Raw genomic sequence first — 22,952 nt, 5'->3', positions numbered from 1 at the left:
TTAGTTGCAATCTGTTCACCAAAGAGACCGAAAACTGAACTGATGTAGCATTTATTGCACAGCCACGTGAGAGGCCATTGTAGGAGAATCATTACTAATGCACTACTGAAAATGTTATCAATTGCTAGCAACCTCTTCAGAGGTTAACCTTTTATTTCATGTCAGAAGTAATAAAATAGAAGTTTTCTGAACACTCTTCTGAGAGAGCAAGAAAAAGAGCATGTGAAGGAAAAAGCCAAATCAAAACAAATATCCTCAATGGTTTGTTCCATGGCACGTTTTAAAAACAGCACAGAAGTTTTTGTCAGTTTTTTTCCTGCCTCACGCAGTAACAGAAGGAACTTCACAAAATAAAATTACTCGGTGTGTGGGAGAGCAGAGGAGGGGAGCAGATTGTGACTTTTTAAAGAGGAACAAGGACAGTAGCTTTTTCTGTATGTTCTGTGTGGCTCATGTTGCTTGCCTTGTTTTATATTGCCTTGTAGCAACGTAATTATTTTAAGAGAAAGGGAAGGGTGGGTCCTGGAGACCAGTCCACATGCTGCAACAGCAGTCTTCCTTCACTGCCCTCCTCTTCTATCTGTTCCAATTACCATGTTTATAAGGGAATAAATGCTCAACCACACATTCCAGAAAGGTGAAGCGTAATATGCACGTGCACCATTCCAATCAAGAAAGTTGAGAACCGCTGAGTTTTTTGAGTGCTAGCTGAACAATTCAGGGGACACAAGGTTTGCTACACCAGTTGAATTATGCTGGTTGAAGTCACAAGTGTAATTTATCCAAACACGGTAGGTAACATTCCCAGTGATGCTGAATTAAATCTATGAGCTATTTGATCCTTTTACCCCATTATTCTTTCCATCTGTTTACTTCCCCCATATATTCTGCAGTACACAATGTCATTAAATCAAACAGCAGATTACTGTTTCTCTAAGTATACCCTGTTCCTGTTGTCAAAATATCCAAGCCCTACTCAAGTTTATTGATTATGTCAGATTATCCACTGTTCCCCCTAACTTGGCCTTCTGCACCAGTATCCTAAATTCTCTATACAACACCAACTGACCCAGTAACATTTCAGCACTGCATTTATTTTCCTTCTATTAATTTTCCAGAGATGGGGTGTTCATAATTTTCTATTGTCTTCATGCTGTTTATTTCTAATATTTTCTGCTATTTAAGTAAATATTTCTAGTTGATTTCTCCAAGCTTGTTGATGTTTGCTACAGAAGTCCCGTTCCTATACTACTAAAACGTTTAAATACTATTGAAGAATACTATTTAAAATACTAGTTTATAAAAGTATAGGCAAAAAAAAAAACAGGGAAAGAGAACCTAATTTACTTTCAAAACAAAACCAAACACTGCAAGCTATTGATTGCCAGAGTAAGCGTGGAATCAGAGCGCGCCATATGGCATTTGAAATAAATTGGATGTTGAGTATCATCCTGGGTTTGGCAGGCAAGCGGTCAGTTATTTCAATTAACTAATAATAGACAATTTTGATGCTGTGCAGAAAAAGAGGGGTTATTAAATTGAAGCGATAATTCTATCTTTCACAGAAATTCTATTTTACACACAACGAAGTATCTCTTCAGCATTAGGCTTTAACGTAATTTACAGAGTGAGAGTTCTGCAACTGCAAAACCGAAGAGCATTTTCAAAATGAATACATAGTTCATAACAAGAAATGTGGACTACAGTTATGTAAGTGGAGTGTCTTACCGACAGTCTTGCTCAAAGGTGTAGCCTCATTAACTTTTGCTGTTCTAACCTTACTCTCCCTGATCACTAAATCTCTTGTTTTTGATAAAAATAAGACCCAAAAGGTTTTTTTCTTGATTTTTGTAACATTTAGTCTTTGGAATACAGAAGTCCCCGATAACCTTCCTTATATAAAATTCCTAGAAGAAAATCCTGAAATATGATTAGCATTGGATAAAACATGATTTTCCGTTACATATCCTCAGTGCACTCCACAGAAAAACACTTTATCAGTCTTCTTCTTGTATTTCATGAATGTCTAATGCCGTTTCAAGCCCACATAGTGTAAACTATCTCCATTAATGATAATTTTAAGGGATTTTGACATTTTAAGTTCACAGACAGACTATTTAACACAAACCACTGTTTTCACAGAAAGGTGTAGTAAGTAATTTAAAATTCATGCATCAAATATATGAGTGTCAAAATACTAGCTGACTGTATGGATCCCCTTTTATCCCTTCCCTCCCTCATCAGTGTAATGCAATTACTGAAATTAAAAGCCTACCAGTCACATTAATAGGAACCACATCTGTTTGAACGGCCTGTGCTTGTTGTCGCATTTTCTCTTCTGGAGTTGGCAGTGGGAGTGACTTGGTCCAGTTGGTTTGAGTGTTGATATCTGACAACTCATTTGAAGCTGGACTTTTAGGCCTTTTGATGGTAATAAGTTTTTCCTCTTCAGGGGGAGAGACAGGACACTACAAACAGAAATACATGCAACAATATAAGTTTACCACTGCTAATGAAAAGCAGAACTATGGGACTGCTAAGGTGTTGCTGCTGCAGTCGGCACAATTGTTTGTGGAGCAGAACATACCCTCACAAATATCACACTTTGACCTACATAAAGAGCAATTTCAAAAACATGTAAAAAAGTAACACACAACAAAACACCTAGACTGTATTTATTCCAGACATCTGGTATATATTACTTAAACTGATCAATGAGAGAGAAAAAGAGTGATCTTGAGCATAGCAAAGCACACTATATTACCTTACACACTGACATAATTCCTGCCTGCACCCAAGTTTACCTTCCCTTCCCTTCCTCTCTCCCCTCCCCATGCCCTATCTAAGGAAGATGACATTTGACCACTGCTTTGCTCCAGCTGCACTAGGCTGTAAGGATACATGAGAAGCCTCTTTTGAAAAGACAGATTTTAGCAGAGCTCAGTAAAAGAGCCAATCAACACAGTCCACAAAATCATCAGCCTTGGATCAGTGAGGTAGCAAGAATAACTTTGGTCTTGGAGAAACTCACCACAGTTCAAGGGGTTACCTGTTTTTCAGGGGTGAAGCTGTTAACATTATCAGTAACCACAGAATGGTCATTTTAAAAGTCAGTCCTTCTGAAAGGGGAAGATTTCAATTCCTTGATGTGTTTTACTTCAAAAGAAATCCAACCAACAAAACAGAAAACTTTCTGCACCACCACAACAGCTTGTGCAAATCCCTCCACCAAAGTTAAAAGCCAAAAAAGCCATTTCCTTTTGGGGAGAAAATCTTGTTTTCATTACAAGGTCCTTGCCTGCATGTCAGTAATGGCAGAGAAAGCCATAATGCAGTTTTTTACTGACAGGACAGTACTAGTCCATGGCAAACACTGAGGGCAGGCAGATTCAGGGCACACAGAAGACATTGCTGGGGCTTCTCGCAAGTGGTCATAAACTCCAAGCAAATCTGAGAGAAGTAGCTTTTTCTCCTCCCCACTCCTGCCAGCAAGGCACTCCAGGGAATCTCAGAAGCAGGAGAGGAAGGAAGACCTGGAGGAAAACCAACCTCAGTCTCCTTCTGCCTTCAGGCAAAACAAAAAAGAGAAGAAAACCATGGAAGAGGAGTTGCACAGCAGCTGCAGCACTAGTACAGATCTCTCTGCAACCTGCTGACTCCTCTGCTTCAGAGGTGTTTGCTTTGGGACCTCCCTCCCTACCACCAAACCAGAATTACAGTCCTTCCTTCCTCTTTTCTTTATTCCTTTCTCCATTTGGAGAGCCAAATACTACTCGAAATATGGTTGTCATTACTAGACCTCTGCCTCTCCCTCCCTCACTGCTGTAGACAGGCATGGAAAGAAACATTACAGTTATTTATAACAGACAGATTTTTTTTTTTTATATTGTTGTGGGTGTTCAGTCTAAGCAATTTGTTTTCTCTTGAAGCTGAGTGCTATACAAAAGACATGCCCAAACACTGTGCCACAACCGCTGTTTATCATTTCTGATTTTAATTTTCTTCCTGTTACTATGAGGAGTTCCCACTGTTTATAAATAAATAACCATTTATTTATTCTATTAAGCTTTGCCTCTACATCCTTTAGGATAGGGTCCAACACTTCACTTAATGGAAAACAAAAATAATAGCAACTTGAAGGCAAAAAGTAAAAGAACGGAGAAGTAAAACCTCTTCAAGTAATACTACAAAAGAACATTGCAGGCAATGAAATTATTACTAATGTCATCCTGTCTTTTGGAACCACTCTTCAAAATGTGGGAGCTTTTCTTCATAGAAATAATCCATTTCTGGTAGCCTTGAATTTCTTTACTAGAGAGGTTGTGAATGGGATCGATGCTACTGTGTAGGTAAGGGCTCAGCCCTGTGGAATACCCAGTAATTTTATCAATGCAACCTTCTTAGAGGACATTAGTATTTTTTCAGGCCTCCATTGTTTCTAAAAGGCTCTAAACCCCATTTCTATACAATAGGATGTAAATATTTATCTTCTTATTAGTGTTCATACACAGACTGTTTACACACGTACCTGGTGTAGGCACTCATGTACGTACTGACACACAAACAAAAGGGCTTTCCCACCTCAAATCACTCAAATTCATAAAGACCTTTATTAACTTAAGCAATTTTGGATAGAAACATCATTGCAAAAGGGAAAGTTGCCTCCAGGTCATGCTTTCCTGCAGTTAGGTTTAAAAACAGAGAGAGAGAGAGAGGGCGAAAGGGTTTGTATGGAATGCCTCAAAGGCGTGCCAGTCGAGTGTCACAGCAGAGTAATCAGGGGTTGAGGTAAAGAAATACTGCTTTCCTTTTTCAACAATGAGCTTTTCTCCACCTGAACTGGAGCACCAAGGGAGACACCTTCAGCCTGGTTTTCAGTTTGTCTGTGGTCAGGATGAGCTCCAGTGACCTTCAAATACTCTGCTTGGTTGATACTGTAAGCATCAGTATCTGTCATCTTCAGACCGTACTGCAGTGCCAGGTCTCAGCTGACATACAGCATTTACCAGGGGTTACTCCAATATGTCAAGTGGCAGAGATACTGGTTACAAAGCCACCCTTCCTTTTCTAGGAAATTACCCAAGACAAGCAGAAGACCTTTTTTTTGTTACAGTATATGAAAAGATAGAAAAACGGAGTAAGTGAAGCATCTACTATAAGGGAATACTAACTATTCAAAGAAATGTGGAAATCACAAATTTTGCAAAATTAAAAGTTGAGAAAACTGGGGATAGATGGTATAAAACAGACAGAAATGAAACAAACCAGTGAGTAAATAACCAATCAGAAGTAACTGAAATCCCAACTGTGTAGCTGATTTCAAAGCACGGTGTGAGAATGACCTTCTGCCAACTGTGTAGCTGAGTTCAAAGCAGTGTGTCAGTGAGAATGACCTTCTGCCACAGGACAGAGATGTGCACTTTCACAAAATAATTCAGTAAAAGAATTGGAGGTGGTTTGGAGTGTAGGAATAAGTGTTCATGTTTGAATTCTAGAGATTTTCCATGGATCCTGAAGAAACATGACTGTCTCTACTTACATCCTTTCTTCCAAAATACTCTCAGTGATGGTAGTATAGGCATGATGGAGGTGTATGCAGCTTTCCTGTACACAGAGGAAAGCAGCAGTTCATCTTTCAGCTTTCTTCAGACAGATATTATTTACCCCTATAATCAGGATGAAAATCTACAGGGAAAATCACAGGGTTTCACATATTCTTAGCAAACATTTCCAGATTTACAGCCCAGAAGCTTGCTGGAAGACAAACTGCTGCTGTGTGACAGGAATGTTTCCTCAAGTAAGGTCTGTTACACCAGAAGTCGAACTAGGCAGTACCTAGAGAATACGTATCTGCTTAGCAAAGCTGATCATAAATTCTATGTTCATAATAGAACAGAAAGTACCTGTCCCATTTTTAAAGCATCTCTGAGCCATAGTAACTTTACTGTTTGACTTAAATGGCTAAGTTTGTGTGCAACAGGTTTTTACACTCATCTCCGCAGAAAAATTTGTTGGAATTCCTTCTTTTTCATGGACATGGTAAGAGGGAAAGGTGGGGCGTGTGAGCAGCATTCTTGTACCCTGCAGTGTTTCCACGAACACGCATTAGAGGGGAAAACCCATGAACTTTCAAATGGGAGTTAAAATTAGAATCCAGGAGAAAAACGGCCTATAAATATCCTACAGACAAGCTACATGGCTCAGTAAGTCAGAGCCTCTCCAACGCCTTGTTGATATATTGTTCCCCAGCCAACTCAGCTGCTGAGATACAACAAAAGGGTTTCACTATCTCAGCACATTCATGCTATTCGAGACGTCCCAGATGACAAATGAGTTTATGCTATGTATCTTGCAACAGTCTCTGCCTAGATAATCTGTTTATTCTAAATATTTTTTATGTTCCAGGGGTTTATACTACACTCTTTGAAAAAAGATGGGATCTCCAAGAGGAAAACTCAATCCATACAAATTTTACTTTTCAGCAAAGGGACTTCAAACTTCTAGTCATATAATTTACCCTCCTGTCTACTACAATTGTTTATAAAACCATAATTTCTCTTAAAAACAAAATAGAGAAAAAAAAATCAGTGTTGGAGAGACCAGCCATACCATTTCAGCTGTCTATTATGTTTGCCAACATCCTATTTCTGCTCCAGCATTTTACTAGGTTTGACAGCTTCAAGTGCCATTTTCCCAATGCAAAGGGATCAGGACAAACAGTAACAGGGAAAAGAAACCCAAGATCCAAACCTGGTCAACTGAGAATGGCACTTCACATGCCTAATTCAGCCCATGGGATTTCACACTGTGTTATGGAACACAATGTTATATATGTTATGGTTATTTACATGAATTTACACTTAACACGAATTAGTCATGTCTTGTTCTATTTTGTGTCCACTAGCCATGGTCACCAGTCTGGATCCCCCAGTTTCCACAGAATATTCCATTTTATTACTTCTACACACAGATCTTCAGTTGTACAAACCAACTTCGCTATCCTATTAAATCCTTCATTTCATAACCTTCACTGTCTCAGTAAGGAAGGAATTCTTTTGTCAGCAGAAATTACTGACTATCAAGCAAGTTATCACCTTAACCAGAACTGCAGAAATGTTCCTTTCTTCTTCTTCTACTCTGTTGCTACAGGATAAAAACCGTTAAGAATAGCTGTACTGTTTGGAGTTCTAAAAGCCTATCCAGTATCTGCCTTAAAATAATGACTAATCAGTGATATACAGGTGAAATTTAAATCAGAGGATGGACTCCTACCCTTCCAAGAATGTATCCACTTGCTTTCTAAACCCATGTAAACTTTCACCACAATTCCTGCAGCAGCTGCACAGTGTGAGCATGTGATAAGTGAAGAATTACCCTCTTTTCTTTTTTCAAAGATTTTCTGTACTCACTTCCTTAAGCTTTGGCACTTCATGTATTATGAGCTGCTGTCCCAACTCAGTAAACTGAGCAGCATTTAAAAGAAAACCCTTGCAAATGGTATAAAATGCATGTGTTGCTTACAAGAGTAACGCTATGCAGCTGCAGCAGAGGAGCAGGGAGGACAGCTGAGGACACCACCACCAGCACCCAGAAGTATCTTCAGCTCTGCTAGACCCTGTGCCTCAGGGCTCTTGGGCTTTCCCACCTCCAAAACTGAAGAACCCAATTGCTTTATCTCCTCTTAACACCAGACAAAGTTCTGGATTAGACCTCCTCAAGTCTAATGCAGTTAGCACATTTGTTTCCACTTAAGATGCTGAACAGTCTCTTGCAGATATTGGAAAGACAACTAACAGTTTAGCTGAGCAGAGTGGCAAAAATATACTTTGTTCCCCCATGAATTAGCAAAATAAATGTTTTTTTCACCCAAAGCGTAAGAGACTGTATCAAGGCAAAGTTCATAAGCCAAATGACAGGACCTAGGGAAAAATACTGTGAGTTCTTGGCACACAAATATTTTCATAAATAGAATAAAGACAATACACTGCATGCCTGGGAGCAGGTACTCTCTAGCTCACATTCATCAATTAAGAAAAATACATTCCTCCCAACCAGTAGAGGTTTTCTTTGGCTAATTAAAAACAATGCAGCCAATTAAATAAAACACAGTGTTCTCTGGGGGAGGGGTTTCAAAGGAGGCAAATGTTAATAGACAAAAAGGAAATAAAAAATTCAGCAAAGCAAGTAAATATAGGATACTGTTCTGCAGACAAAAAGGAGTAGAGACAAAAATAAAGGAAACAAACCTGGCATGGCACTCTTCTGTTGAGCAGTTGATTTTTTTAATTGCTTTTTTTTAAGCAGAAAAAAGAAGCAGGTAATGACTGAAGGCTAAGAGCGGAGTAAGACTGCATATATACTAAACACTACAAGTAACATCAAGCTGCAGATATGGCAGCTGGATGGTCCCACTCATGGGCAAGGTACCTTGTTGTTCCAGGGAACCAAGTTACAGCAGGCGCTAATGCAAGACTGAGAGATGCAGTCTAACAGACTAGACTGTTGAGTGAGACAAAAAGAAACAAAGAGAATGAGTGGTAAAAAGGGAGAGATAAAAGAATAAGAAAAAAAACATACAAAAGATAAATACTGTTAATATACACAATGTATACATTTCAGAACATAAGGAGAACTAGAGTTTGAAAGCAACATTTCAATATACCTTTTACACTGTTAAAACAGAGCAATGCTGAAGGACAGGAATAGCTCCCCAGTTGTGTAACCAACAGCAGTATGTAAGAGATGAGAAAGGAGCAGACTGGTCACAGCACTGAGATGTAATATCCAGGTAAACCAATTTAATCACCAACAAACTCAATTAGGATCAGTATTACAGTGAACTTGGCCTGTGCTCCATTAATCTAACTTGTAAGAATCAACATTAAAAGTAAAAGGGTAATTTCAAGAACTTAATTTTATATAAACTACCATTCAGAGACTCCAGCTTTCTATGTTCTCTAATTCTATTTGCTTGGTTTTGAGTTGGACTTGCTTCTCCCTATTGGTTTTCCTTTGGAAAAGCAAAAGTTCTGCTTATCTTAGACATTTTCTAAGACTCACACTGAACCAATGTGCTTTGTGGCATGACTATTACCCTCTGCTGACAGACATACACCTCCATAAAATCTGAGAATGCTTATGGATTGAGGTCTCTCGTATCACCTAGCCATGGTTTCAGATCATCTCTAGTGTAGACAGACAAGTAGAATATCAGGCTATGTTTTTTTCTTCGAAGCAGATTAAAGAGAGTAGGGAAAGATGGTTCCCTTGTGAAACCACCATGCAGTAACACACTGTTTTTTCTACAAGTTGGCAATTATATCAACTAAGATGTAAGTTTCCTAACAGTAAATAACTATTCATCCACCCATCATTATTCTGCTGTTCTCGAATTTCAACTATTAAGTGCTGCATGCACAGAATTTAAATGTTGGCTTTTTGGCTTTGAATAGACAACAAAGCTACAAAGCTTTCATCTAGTGGTGAGGAGTTCACATTTTGAATCACAAGATTTTTGGTGACCCCAGTTCCACACTGTTCCTGAAGCTGAACTATGACTCCTGACAGCTGAAATATGACTCGATCGAGGCATAAGACTTATTAGAATTACTTGGCACTTGACCTGTAGGATAATAATTCAAGTTCAGAAATCTGTTGTGGTAAACGTTCATTTAGAAAAAGAGTAGAATTTTTTGCCGTTACAAAAACAAGAAAAAAAAAATCTAATTAAACAAAGATACTGGTCAAAGGACTCCACAAAACACTGAGTTATACAATATGAATGGAGAATCATGATACAGTTTACAAGGAATTAATAGCTTTCTGAGCTGCAAGTAAGAGTGGCAGGGTTAAGGTTCTGAGATAATCAGTAACAGCTAAGACTGTCAGTTTGGCAGCTATCTTTCTCCACAGCTCTGAATCATCCTTTCAACTAAAAATATTTAAAGGAACCTATTTCCAATTTAAATGGAAGTGCCATCCTACCCTTGAAGCGTACTTAGTCGAATTATTTTTTTTCCAGAATGCACAGAAATTGTAACACATTAACACTCAAAAAAAACCTTAACCATGAAAAGGATGACAGCTCTTAGTCTCCAAGAGTCGTCATGCACGCTTATATGCTTTCATTCAAATTGTCCAAGAAAAGTGTATTTATATTTTCTAAATGTTACATTCATTTTACATGTGCAGATGGTTGCATGCTGCACAGCACTGGCCAAGACCAGACAATGACACATATGTGTGCATATATGTGCAGTACATTAATAGCAACAAACAATGTGTTAATACTTTCCCCAGTGAAATTCTACTGATTTCAGCAAGGTTTTGCAAATTATCATTATAATGCATTCCACAGTATGAATGTGCTTTACATTCTCGGCTCACTGCCAGTACATACCACACACAGCTAAACAAGATGCTCTAACATTTCCTGCCAATACACAGATAAATGCAACCACCACCTGAATGAGAGACTATATATTCCACAACACCTTTTACTATGTAATTAAAAGACACAGAGGATAGAACTGAAAAAACTTTACCCTCTAAAGTGCATTCTCAAGGTCTGCACATTTTGCTGACAGAGTTATTTGGTCCATACTATAGAGGCACATATGGTTTAGTAACAATTCAAAAAAATTAGACTGTGTTACAACCATGGATATCCTCCCACTCTCTAAGCAACAGCAGTTTTTGGCAGACTATTCTAGAATATCTATTTGAAAATCACAGGAGCTCCAGCATTTCAGCTTTGGACAGCCAGGCTCCAGTGCATCTTGCTCTCCACCCAGCAGTAATGTCCTAGACCACAACACCAAAGTCAGCTTCTCCTTCAGAGTCCAAAGGCACAAGAGGGTAAAGTAAGGACAGGGGAGTAGAATTTCTCTTCTTCTTTAGAACACTAACAAAACTTACTAGTTCTGTAATTGAAATGTGTATAAATTGATGTATATAGCAATATGCCTTCTCAACTTCCTTAGGACTTGTGCTCAACTATCCCTTCTCTTTATTTGTTTGATTTCTTTCTAGATTCTAAGCTAAGCACTCTAAGAGTTGAGATGTGGGAATATAATCGCGAAAATCAAGAAGTAAACTGAAAGCAAGCTGACCCAATTTAGTGGGCAGTCTTCATTTTCTGGATGCCTTCAGTAAAAGCTGTGATACATTAGGACAGCGCCTCTACCTAAGTGCATAACTGCCTGTATTAGCAATTCAAAGTTTGCACCTACCCAAGTTACCATTCGGGTATGCTAATGGCTGGTGAATAGCTCTTCCTGCTACTTAAATGTAAACACTTAACAGCTACCCTTGCTGCAGTCTTCCATCCAGAACATCACCAAACTTCTTCCTGCTTTCATATCCTGAACCTGCCAGTGGGAACTTTGTATCAGTGTATGGGAAGAATTGGGATTTTTAAGGGACCCTAGAAGACAGGTGACCTAATATCACTGTAACTCAAAGGAATAAACATCTTTGTGATCTTCTAAAAATCCTGCCTTATTTGAAGAGTATTATGACAGGCAATTAAACTGCACCAAACAAGTATTTTTCCCAGCACTTCCCTCCCCCCATTACCTTTTGTTCAATTTCTTCATAATCATCCTGGTAACTTCCACAGATTGCACTGGAGGACGAGGAGAAGGTGGGGCCCTGAGAGTAATACTGCGAGCTCCGGTAGCCATCCCGCCGCAGCTTGTCACACTCTGCCAGAAAGAAAGAGAGGAGATTAACTCATGGCAAGAGCCATTACTGTTTAGGCTTGGTGTACAAAGTCACTTAAGCAGTGAATACTTTTCTGAAGACGTTTACCACGCGTTAGCATTGTCTGACCCAAGCAACAGAACCCAAAGGTGCATTTATCATATTTGTATCTATATTTCCGCCTCCCTCACATGTATTATACACGTAAGCCCACACATAGCGTATTAACCCAGGCGATGGCAAGTGCTCTGGAAAAAAGGGGGAAATAGATTTATTTATTTATTTAAGTGAGGCCTGGCTCAGTGTCTTGACAGATGGCAGCATCTTGCAGGATGGGAGATGGAAGCATGTGAGTAACACCAGGGGTCTCATTTGCCAGGCCGGTAGACATCTCTTATATGCCTTACACTTCAAATGATGATGTTGCTTGCTACTCAAACACCATCTGCTAAATAACTTTGGCACTGACCACTTGCCTTCCTATTCGTGGAAGCAACCATTTATTGTGATTTTGAAGAGAGGAATGCAAATCACAGGGACCTCAAAATCTCATGGTGCTGCACAGCACATGCAGTTTAATACTGAAGAGTTTCCAAAGTTCTCACAATAGCCAAAATCCCAGTCAGCATCTCATCCCCCTCACCAAGTTTTCCACAATCATCTTCCTGCCTCCTAATTGATATTCAGTGTGATTGTGCTAAAGAATAACAGACGCCAGAGCAGAAGGAAAAATTAAATGTTCAAGATGAGGCAACCAAATTCATCAGACCAGTCAAACTGTTAGCTTTACATTTCTAAAGACAGATATCCAAATCTGTTGAAAGATGAGGAAAGCAAGAACAAAATTAAATATTTGGTATATTTCTGCCTAAGGAATTGAAATTTCTGCACAATACACAGGCATTATCACAACACAAAGCGCTTTTAAAATCTATTGCTGGAGAAAGACTTTCTGTGATTATATCATCTGTCTGCTTATCTTGATCTTTTGAATACTCCTTAAAATGGAAAACATGCAATGCTTATATGGTGGGCAAGGTTTAGAGAGGTTTCTGCCTGGCAAATGGTTGAGTTACAATCTGCAGCTCCAGGGTACATGTCCTCTTTTTTTGTTCAGATGCTTCTGAGACTGAGGTCTGGAGGACTCTGTGCTGACGGGTTAACTGACCTACAGCAACCACAGCTTTACCAGGATTTAATCAGTGTGGACTCCCCTGTATTGCACAGGCACACTGAGAAGGCAAGCTGACAGTCTGATGACTACCCATTTCCATCAGCGCCAGACATATGTCCTTGCCTGTGTATCAGGGGTCAAAAAGGGCAGTATGGCGTGAACCTGTCGCTTCTCTCTCAATTCAAGGACCAAGGCTGGTGGTGGTGGGTTTTGAGATCCAAATCAATTGCTACATCTCAAGAACACAGGGTTAGTAACCCTGTTTTTACCTTTTTCACATGTGCTAGTTAATGCTGACACTGTGTATCTGGCAAACTGCTGCTGTACTTCAGGAAGGGGGTGAAAAATGACTGTCAGCAACCACAGCAAAACAAATTCCCCACCACCCTTCCAAACCTGGTACTGGATGCAGCCAGATCCAGCACGTAACACTCACAGATGTGAGCACCCTGATAGACTGCTTATTGGTTTGAGCTACAAATTAACAGGGATAAGTGGGCTGTGGCAGAATAAGACAGCCCAAAGACTTACATCAACTTACAGCATGGGTTAGCATGCTAAGTTGTCAACTTAGACACTGCAACTTTTACCTTCAGATCAGTCATTAATCACTGCAAACAAACATGAATACAACCTCAGGGGTGCGTAAGGATGAAGTTATTTTTTTTCTCCCATACTTGGGCTAAGGTTTAGGGTACTGGCTGCCCACTCCTGTGACTCTCTCATATCAGGCATCATGGCGCACCCCAAAAACCGTGGTGGTTTGACCGGGCTAGACACCAGGTGCCCAACAAAGCTGTTCTATCACTCTCTTTCTCTGGAGAGAGCTGGACAGGGGAGAGAAAATATAATGAAAGGGTCATGAATTGAGATAAGGACAGGGAGAGATCACTCACCAGTTACAATCACAGGCAAAACAGACTTAAGGGAAGCAACTGAATTTATTACCAATCAAAACCAGAGCAGGATAATGAAAAGTAAAGTAAATCCTAAAAAACAAGTTCCATCCACCTCTCCCTTCTTCCCGAGCTTAACTTCATTCTCAGTTCTCTACCTCCTCCCTGCTCAGCAATACTGGAAGACGGGGAATGGGGGTTATGGTCAGTTTATCACATATTACTGCTGCTTCCTCCTCAGGGAGGTCATTCTCCTGCTCCAACATGAGGTCCCTCCCACAGGAGACAATCCTCCAAGAACTATCCGATGTGAGTCCTTCCCAAGGGCTACACTTCTTCAAGAACTGCTCCAGCGTGGGTCCCTTTCCACAGAGCTCAGTCGTATAGGAACAGCCTGCTCCAGTGTGGGTCCCCCACGGGGTCACCACACTTACCAGGAAACCTGCTCCTCTCTCCACAGGTCCATAGGTCCTGAGAGGAGCCTGCTCCACTGAGGGCTCCCCATGGAGTGACAGCTGTCACAGGACCCTTCTGGAGGTGACAGGCTCTTCTGGAGCATAATATATGCATGTTCTGACACTAATTGTTTGACCTTGTTTATTCTGCTAACCAAGGAGGTGAAGATGACAAATAGTGCACTTCATGAAGCCCAGAAGAGCTCCAAAAACTTAAAGAAATCAACACTGAAGCTCTCAAGTCCATCACAAGTTCAAGAGGACTGACAACAACAAGCTGGAGGCCTATCAAGCTCGCAACCTCCATTTGTCCACACCACAAAATAACACCAGAAGCTACTGCAGCAACATTGCTGATGAAGCCAAGGTTGCTACAAAACGCTAGGAGAACTACACCAACCAAAAGATTATCTGTCCCCAAAACCAGTTTTTCTATTTATGTACTGTCATTGTACATTTTGCAGCACAGCAGGAAACACACACTGTGGATGGCACCCAAGGCCAACAAACCTCATCAGAGGCTTTGGGTAGGTATCTTTTACTTCACATTGCAACAGCCCACAAGCACGACACAAGGTCAAACACTGCATCTAACTGAAGCTACTGTTGCTGCCAAACCAAGAGTGGAAACTGTTGTTTAAAAACTGTTCTAGCTGGAGGCCCCCCGCTCATCTCATTGCTATTATTAAAGGTGTACATGGTCTTCTCTAAGCAATCAGGTTCATATTTTCAGATAAAAGGTTTTTATTTTTGTAAAAAAATACCAATGAAGAAGCTAGAAATACTGATGCTAGGAAAGGTTCCAGATATGTCCCTTTCTTCCCAGAAGAGCAGTAAATTGTCCTATTCTACAATCCCAAACAGAGAAGAGCACTATACACTAAGCAAAAAAGTTCCTACAGTTACGCACACTACTTCAGATACATCTGTACTGAAGCTGACAGAAGGATCCAACCAGTTGCAGTTATTAAAAATCTTCAGTTTCAAGCATGCAACATTACAGTAGTGCCAGCTAGTGCCAGTTGAATTAGGGACACACACATTCTTGATTGCACTCAGCAGCAGAGCTGTCACTTCCCACATTACCTGACATACAGAACTATGCACAGCCTTTCCACATCTCTGTCAAAGAACTGCCAGGGCAAACCTCAGGCAGTTGCATTGAGCAGGACACAAATATGTGCTCCTGCCAGTTCAAATCTGCAGCACATGCTGCAGTCAAGCTCAAAGTCATAATTTTGCATGACTCTGATCTGAAATTTGCAATAATACGATTATGCCCCAGATGAACCAGTTTTGTTCACACAAACACTGATTATTTTCCCAGGAAGATCAGATAGTGTCACTGCCTTGGCAATTTCAACTGGTGGATACGCTGGGTAGTGCCACGGCTCAAAGTCTTCATCCCCCAACTGTTTCTGGAGCTGAGTGTGAAGGGATGCTGCCTGTCATCTGCTGCTCTGTAAGTGCTCTTCTGGCTAGCTAACATCACAGATTAGTTCTTGTCCTTCTTCTTCTAGCGGTACACTAAATTTCAAAACCTCCTCCGTATTACAAGAGTTGGTTAAAAATTACTATAATCATATTGTATTACATTATAATCTAATTTATTCCCACTTACATGGTTCAAGTTAAACCCTTCCTAGAAAAGGAATTTTTGCCTGAAGTTGAGTTTTGATGTTCACAGGGTGGTTTTAGTTAAGCGTGAAGAAAGTGTGTGGGAAATGCAGTCACATTGTTAAAGGCCCCCTCATCATTTCTACAGTTATTAAAACAGGGTTCAGGAGATGCACAACCAAAGAAAATGTGTTAAAGCTGTCAGTGCCCAATACCATCATGTCCAAGTCTCTGCCGTATACCCAATCACTCGATGTATTTGCTCAGGATTGCAGTACTGCAACTTTTGCTACATCTTGGCATCAGAGATAAATGTGCCAGGGATGCATGCTGTACATCGCTCATCTCTGCTCTCCTCCCTACTATTAAATATGCTTGGGAACAGGCAGACACCAGCAGCACCACACTGAGCACAAGGGCTCAACCAAGCTAGGTGCAATTCTCCACCAGAGTGTTGAGCCACAGGCACTGAAATCAGGGCTGTTGTGAATAACTCAGCTTCTCCATGTAAAAGCTTATGGACTTTGTGACAGTCAGGCCAAGTGTATGAATATACCTCTGAGGTCTCTTCAGCCCAAATCTTCTCTCTATTTAATACAAAGAACTTGCATGTAATTACATCTGCCCCTGAGCCAGTAACGCACAGTAGCAAGCCTCACACACAGAGGCAATTTACTGCTTTTCCAACAACTTGAAACCATATTCTTGCATGGTCATTTGAGGCACAAATCACAGGAATGAACAGAAGGCATAGCACTGATACCTCAGTAATTTGTCTGACATGGTATTACCATGGTAAAGCAGGATTAGCATTTACCTTGTCAGACCTACACACCGTACTGTGCCAGGACAGATGGAAGGCTGGGTTTGCTGGGAGAGGACCGGATGCAATGGTTCTTTTCCTCTCCTTTAACCAACTTCGGTAACATTTTGTACCTGCTGAGCTTTCTAGCAGTAAAACTGTTTGCAGTATTTTGAAGTAGAATGCATCATCCTACCAGAAGCCTAACTGGTCAGAGGGAGATGGATTCAGTAATTTTCAGAAATTTTCTTTTTTTTTAAATTGTAAATGACCTGTGCAAGATTAGGTATCATTTTTTCACAAGCTTCTTCATAAAACTACTACTTTGCTAAGATCAGGGTGTCCCACATTGACTTGGTTGTAGGGAGAAAGGCTCCAGGTGCTGGTTTTCAGGGCCAGACCCAATCTGAATTTGTGACCTCTCCTAAGTTGCAGCCCCAGCAGCAACACAGAGCCACAGCTTTCTCCAACCACCCTGGACCAGTCCTCCATGCCTCAGGCCTGAAAGTGCAGCCATCACTCACTAAATTAGCCCTAATGAGATTACTTGTGCAAGCAAACACTGCTCACATGACTGTTCAGAATGAGGCCTTAAGCTCTGTAGCTGTCTATATCCACGCCTACACACTCAGGCTCACTCTCACAAGCATGTTTTAAAGAGTTCAGTACAAAAAACCGAACCCATGTTTCTAGATATTTATTAGTAACCAGCAAAGTCACTGGTTGAAGAATTAAACTACCATGATATTCACTGGTATAAACTTAGAAACTTGGCATCAAAGTTATTCAGGCATCTAAATAGCTAGAACTTGCTTGGCATAACTACTCATCCCATTGGATGAGTCAAGCAATGAAAGACAAGAAAATAATGTCCTGGAAACAACTGAATTTTCCCTGTATCCAATTAGAATTCAAGACTAATTGCTAAAACCCAAAGAGAAAATTCAAGTCAGATCAGGAGCTGCTTTCCAGCAGAGCAGATGTGCTGCCCGCCTGGCAGTTGCCCAAAACTGCTGGAAGAGAAACTCCTGGGTACAGAGGTAGATAGGGGAAAGACCAGCACACACTTCACTTATTTTTACATCACCTCTTGCTGTCTCCTTGTCAGCAAGAAGGGAGAAGTGATGAGCTGACAGCTGCATCTGCATGCTTGAAAAATTATCTCAGCTGAAGTCAGGGTGACTTCTTGGCAGAGCCTTTCATGTTGTAACTTGTATATTTCTTTCTATTTTTCTTTTTCTTTTCTTTTTTTTTATTCTCCCCCTTTTTTTTTTTTACTAGAAAGGCTATTAACTGCAGAAGTCAGCTAAACTGTCAACTACATAAATAAATCTGCTGACTAGTATATTAAAACACATTTATCCATTCACTGCACATATCACTGGAAAACTGCTCTACTCCTCGAGGTCAGAAATCTTTTTCAGTTTTCAGACATGTAGCCAGCTCCTTCTTCTGTAAATACCTAACAACATGTTGCCCCCTAAGTCACAACTACAAACAGCATCTTACAAGTAGCTTTTCAAAATTTCACCTAAAACCAGACAGATTGTAATATAATATACATCTGTCTTATAAAAGTAAACTTTTTAAAATGACCTATTACTTTATAGGTTACATTGCATCTTAATAATCAAAGTATGTACTATATCACTGCTTTTGGTTTTAAAAGAAATTGATTTCACCACCAGTAAATAACTGCATATCATTTTAATTTACTTGATACATATTTCTAGTTTGTTTTTCCAGTTGAGTCGAGACAACTAAGACCTCGTGGGCTTATGACAGACAGGTGTGGGTGTCAGAAGACCTGGATTTCTGACCCAGCATTACTTCATCCGAGCAAATCACTTTGAGTTAGATTCAGTTAAGAACTCACATCTTAACAGACAGACATGACATGATCTAAATTTCATATATGTGTCTCCTAAATTCAGAGTCCCAGCAGGAATGTACACTCTGCCTGCAGCATATGACTATATAGAGAGGCATCTCAGAATAAAGCCAACTAAGGAAGAACTAGAGATGCCTTAACTCTCGTCCTCACCACACCAGTAATGACCAGCACAGGGTCCAATGCCACAGGTCCTTCTCATTAGGGGCAGTAGAACGTAAAAGGGATTTCAACATCTTTACTTCTAGGGTGATGTGCTCTTCATCCAACAGTCACCTAAAGTCTTCCAAGTTAATATATTTTTATTTAGATACAAATTCTTTACAGATGAGGTGAGCACAGGCTAAGTTTCCAGCTTTCTCACAGTGTGCTCCAAACATTAAGTAAAAAGGTTATCACCTGAAATGTAACAGAAAGAGTTATGCTTTTTTGGGGATCATTTCTATGGTCTGGTGGTGTGTACCAAGCCACTCTGAGCACCAAACTGGGACCTCTTCAAAGAGCAGTTGCCTCTCAGCCTGCTCACAGCACTGTAGTAAGATGTGGATAAAATCAGGGTAACTCTGGACTACGCAGTTAACCAGAGAATTTCAGGGAGAGAACTTTTCAAGATAAAGAGCTTGTTAAGAATCATTATGCCTGGGACCATAATTAAAACAGACACCCTAGTTCAAAGGCCTCTTTGGCTAGTAAATCTAACTATAATTACTACTTTTCAATGTGTGCCTCTTTATGGGTCCCTCATTTGTAAACTGGGGTTAAGAAAGCACAGCTCTCTGTGTGTGGATGAAATAGACTATATAAAAGCACAGCTGTACAAAGGCAATCTTATTTCTCCCAACTATCTCATGCTAAATATGACTTGGAAAAAATGCAACTCAATTCCAATGCAGCAACTATTTTTGTCCCTGGATCTAAATATGCAGCAGACAGCTTGCCTCTACCACTTTACATTCCTCCCAAAAATTCACTCAGCTTGGATCAAATTCCATTTCCTTTAAATGTACAAATCCCCATATCATCTGCAGAACTTGACTATCACAGAGAGTGTTTCTATATCAAAGCTTTGAAATATGTTGTAAAGCCACAGCAATGATGCCCTTGTGTAACATCTCAACTGTAACCAATGCCGACTGCAAAGCAAGTTCGTGAACTTCAGTTGTATATATATCCAGTGCACCATTTTGCTCAGAGTCCTAGTTAAATGGGTCAGGATTTTCAACAGATGTAGTACTACTGCTGCCCAGCTGGAAAAACTTCTGCTCAACAGCTCGATCTAGGTGCTTAGGTTGGTATCAGCCTCTGCCAATCCAGCTACCTTCCTTATTATTCCCTTCTCTTACCCCAGAATGCACTTTTATATTGTTATTTCTAGACCTTTCATCAGTACATATAGGAAAGCCTAAGACAAGCCCAAAGACAGCAAACACTGGCACTCAACACATTCTTCTGCAAGCAAGCATCATATGAGGTGGCAAGTTTTCAACTCACCAGCAAAACTTAATTGTTCACTTCAAGGCCTTCTTATTTGATGAGTAACAATAAAGGTTTATCAGACTTTTTTAAAGACTGCTATGTGTTCCCTCTCTTGAGCAAGAAGCCAAGCCCAGCCACACAGGTAGCTTTAAAGACAGATACTGTCCACAGTTTCCTAGAAAAAAAAGATGTCTTGGGCTCCAATGGGGATGATGGTAACTCTAACAGAGGGCTGCTGGACTCTGTGATGGAGAAGTATGTTCAACTGGTACTTCTAAGAAGTCTTACTACTGAAAGTGAACAAATGTATTTATGTTAGGTCCATCTCCTCCAACACACAGATGTTCACCCTCTCATTGGGAAGCATGTCTTGAAGTGGTAACTGGAGACCCAATTAGGTTGGGAAGCCCACTCTTCCAGATTAATTCTCCAAGCTGCTTCAGGGTTCAGCTGTCCAGATACTCGTAGCAGCACAAGAATGGGGCATGAAAGTGCAACATTAGGGGGAAGCAAGTACAGTTAGATTTATTTTCAATGTCTAAATCAGATGTGAGTGTTTAAGAAGAATCCAAACTAAAGGGAGCTCTGCCATGTGAAAATACCTTTAACAGGGTTAAGTAAAAGCACTATTTTCTTGGAGCTTTTAAAAAACAAATACATTTAATCTCAATCTTTTAAGTCCCCAGGTAATCTGTATGATTTAGTGATACAGAAAACCTTTCTAATGGCACTAAAATGCCACAGCCATGACAAATTGTATTTGTTAACAAGCTGTCACTAGGGAGTGTTCAAAATAATTATCACCGTTTGTCTCAAGATAATTTGAATTTCTGCAAGTGTGTTATACGACTGCATTTAGTGGTGACAAGATGTCTTAAGTTCAACAGTGTATTTCCTTCCTTTTGCATGTTTGATGCTTTCATTAAAATAGTTGTTTCTTAAGATAACTGAACTCACCTAATACAAAAATATGACAGAATTTTTCATTGTTTTTTTCTCCAAGGACACTTTATGTTAAAAGTGTAAAGCTATCTAAAATGCTGCAACCAAGCACATACAACATCCTAATCTAACAAGAGTAAGGAGGAAGAAAAGCAAAAACGAAATCAAATGAAAGTCTGATATTCCTTGTGATGGAAGTTGCTTTACCTAGCACTGAAACAACAATGCCGCAGACAGTAAGACTTCCAATTTATTCTCTCTTCTAAAGGCACAGATCTGACATGGAAGAAGCTTCAATAATCTTTCAGGTATATCTTCCTAAGAAAACACATTCATCTAGTTTTAGAAAAAAACAACAGTATCACTGTTATCATATTGAAACAAATTTTTATCTTCTTGAAACCCTTTCACTGGAATTGCTTTCACTTATCATGTGTACCACGCAATCAATTCACAAAGAACTACCCTTCATATTTTTAACACTTAGTGCTGCACTATATAAACTAAACCTAAAAATAGCGAGCCTAAACACTTACAAGTAGCTCAATTTTGCAGCACAAGACCAGCTTTCAAACATGTGCAGTGTAGATTCCTGGTCAAATTCTGTTTCGTTTCATTTGAATATTTGCTTTTTGGAATTCCTTATTAGAAAGGACAGTTGGGAGTATGGAACTTGGCCAAAACTATGAACAGATGTACTGTGAATTAATTCAGTAACAGTAAAAAAAAGCAGGATACGTGGGCAGAAGCTCTGGTACTAACTTTACAATTGAAATTAAAATAATGGGAAACAAATTGATATCTATTTTTTGATTTTACAGTTCCAAGTCCTTTCAGGAACATATGGTTTACCCCTAGCCTTTAATGGCCTTTTACTTCATTAAGGTTTCCAGTTGGTAGGGATTTCACATCTTGACATCTCTCTGAACCTGAACCAGACCTATTGTTAATATGAAATGGTTTCCCTATTTTGCAGCTCTTTAATGAAACATAAGATTAATTTAAGTCCATAATCTTCTCAGCAGGATTATTGACTAGTAGGGTTGACCCTAATATTGCTCATCTGAACAGTGATCTGGCAGATGCACTGAGAAAACAAAGGCTAAACACACATACCTGTCTGGAGGGTCTTGCAGCAAGACATAATAGAGGCTTTATGACTAACTACTTAAATCCGGTTCTATTTGACAATGCTAACCAGATGTCTTCTGGAAAACAAATAAAGTGTTTCAATCACTGCTGCTTAAATACATTCCTTGAATTTGGTCAACAAAGCTAAACAGAAGCTAGAGTCAGACAAATCCAGTTCTTCTGAAGATGAGATAATAAATGAATCATCGGCATACAGTGGAACAACGAGCTCTATATTATGTACGTAGTTTGAATCAACACAATTGCCCTGGGGGGCGGGGGGGAAGGAACAAATACAGGCAGTTGTGCAGGAAGTTTCAGCAGTTATAGTCTGAAAAGGGGTATGAAAGTCAACATTTAGACCGTTCCAACCATTTACAGCTACACCTTCCTCAGTACATATCTGACACTTTGTTATCTATCTGCTGGAAAGGACAGAAAGCCTGGGCAGTGACCAGCAGTGTGTGCCAAGACATCACCCCTCATCTGCAACTTGAACAGTGCAGAGAGTATGTTCATAACACCCTTCAGGAGTTGGTTATCTATTAACAGCCTGGTATCATTTCAGTCTCACTGTGTTTGCCCTTCAATACAGTTGTTTCATTCCTGCCCTTTATGCCAGTTGTCTCCCAGCTCACAAACAAGTGACAATACACAACAGTGAAGTCTGTACTCCCCCACCTTTTTCTTTTTATAAAGCTAAAGTGTTCTACACTGCTAATTGCAGGAACTGGAAGACAACTGCCCCTTGGAAATTCAACTCTGTATGTCCTGCTCTGGCTCCCAAAACTGCAACTGACTTATATCCACATCTGAGGGAGAACACAGAATAGTTCAAAAAATGTAGAAATAAAGAGAGTTCAGC

At 39.9% G+C, this 22,952-nt stretch overlaps 1 protein-coding gene across 11 annotated transcripts in view; it reads right to left on the bottom strand.

The window, feature by feature from the left end:
* Positions 1 to 22,952, bottom strand: part of NHSL1 (NHS like 1) — a 181,293-nt gene that overhangs the window by 26,798 nt on the left and 131,543 nt on the right. For all 11 annotated transcript variants that reach the window (XM_050315074.1, XM_050315075.1, XM_050315064.1 and 8 more), the window contains exons 3-4: positions 11,578 to 11,705; positions 2,276 to 2,468 (exon numbers count right to left, since the gene is read on the bottom strand). In XM_050315074.1, the coding sequence (XP_050171031.1) occupies positions 2,276 to 2,468; positions 11,578 to 11,705 (321 nt within the window). The remainder of the gene's footprint in view (positions 1 to 2,275; positions 2,469 to 11,577; positions 11,706 to 22,952) is intronic.

The sequence above is a fragment of the Myiozetetes cayanensis genome, unplaced genomic scaffold (assembly GCF_022539395.1).
Source record: "Myiozetetes cayanensis isolate MyiCay16 unplaced genomic scaffold, myiCay2020 scf2-11, whole genome shotgun sequence".
NCBI lineage: Eukaryota > Metazoa > Chordata > Aves > Passeriformes > Tyrannidae > Myiozetetes > Myiozetetes cayanensis.
This window is presented reverse-complemented; position numbering and strand designations above follow the sequence as displayed.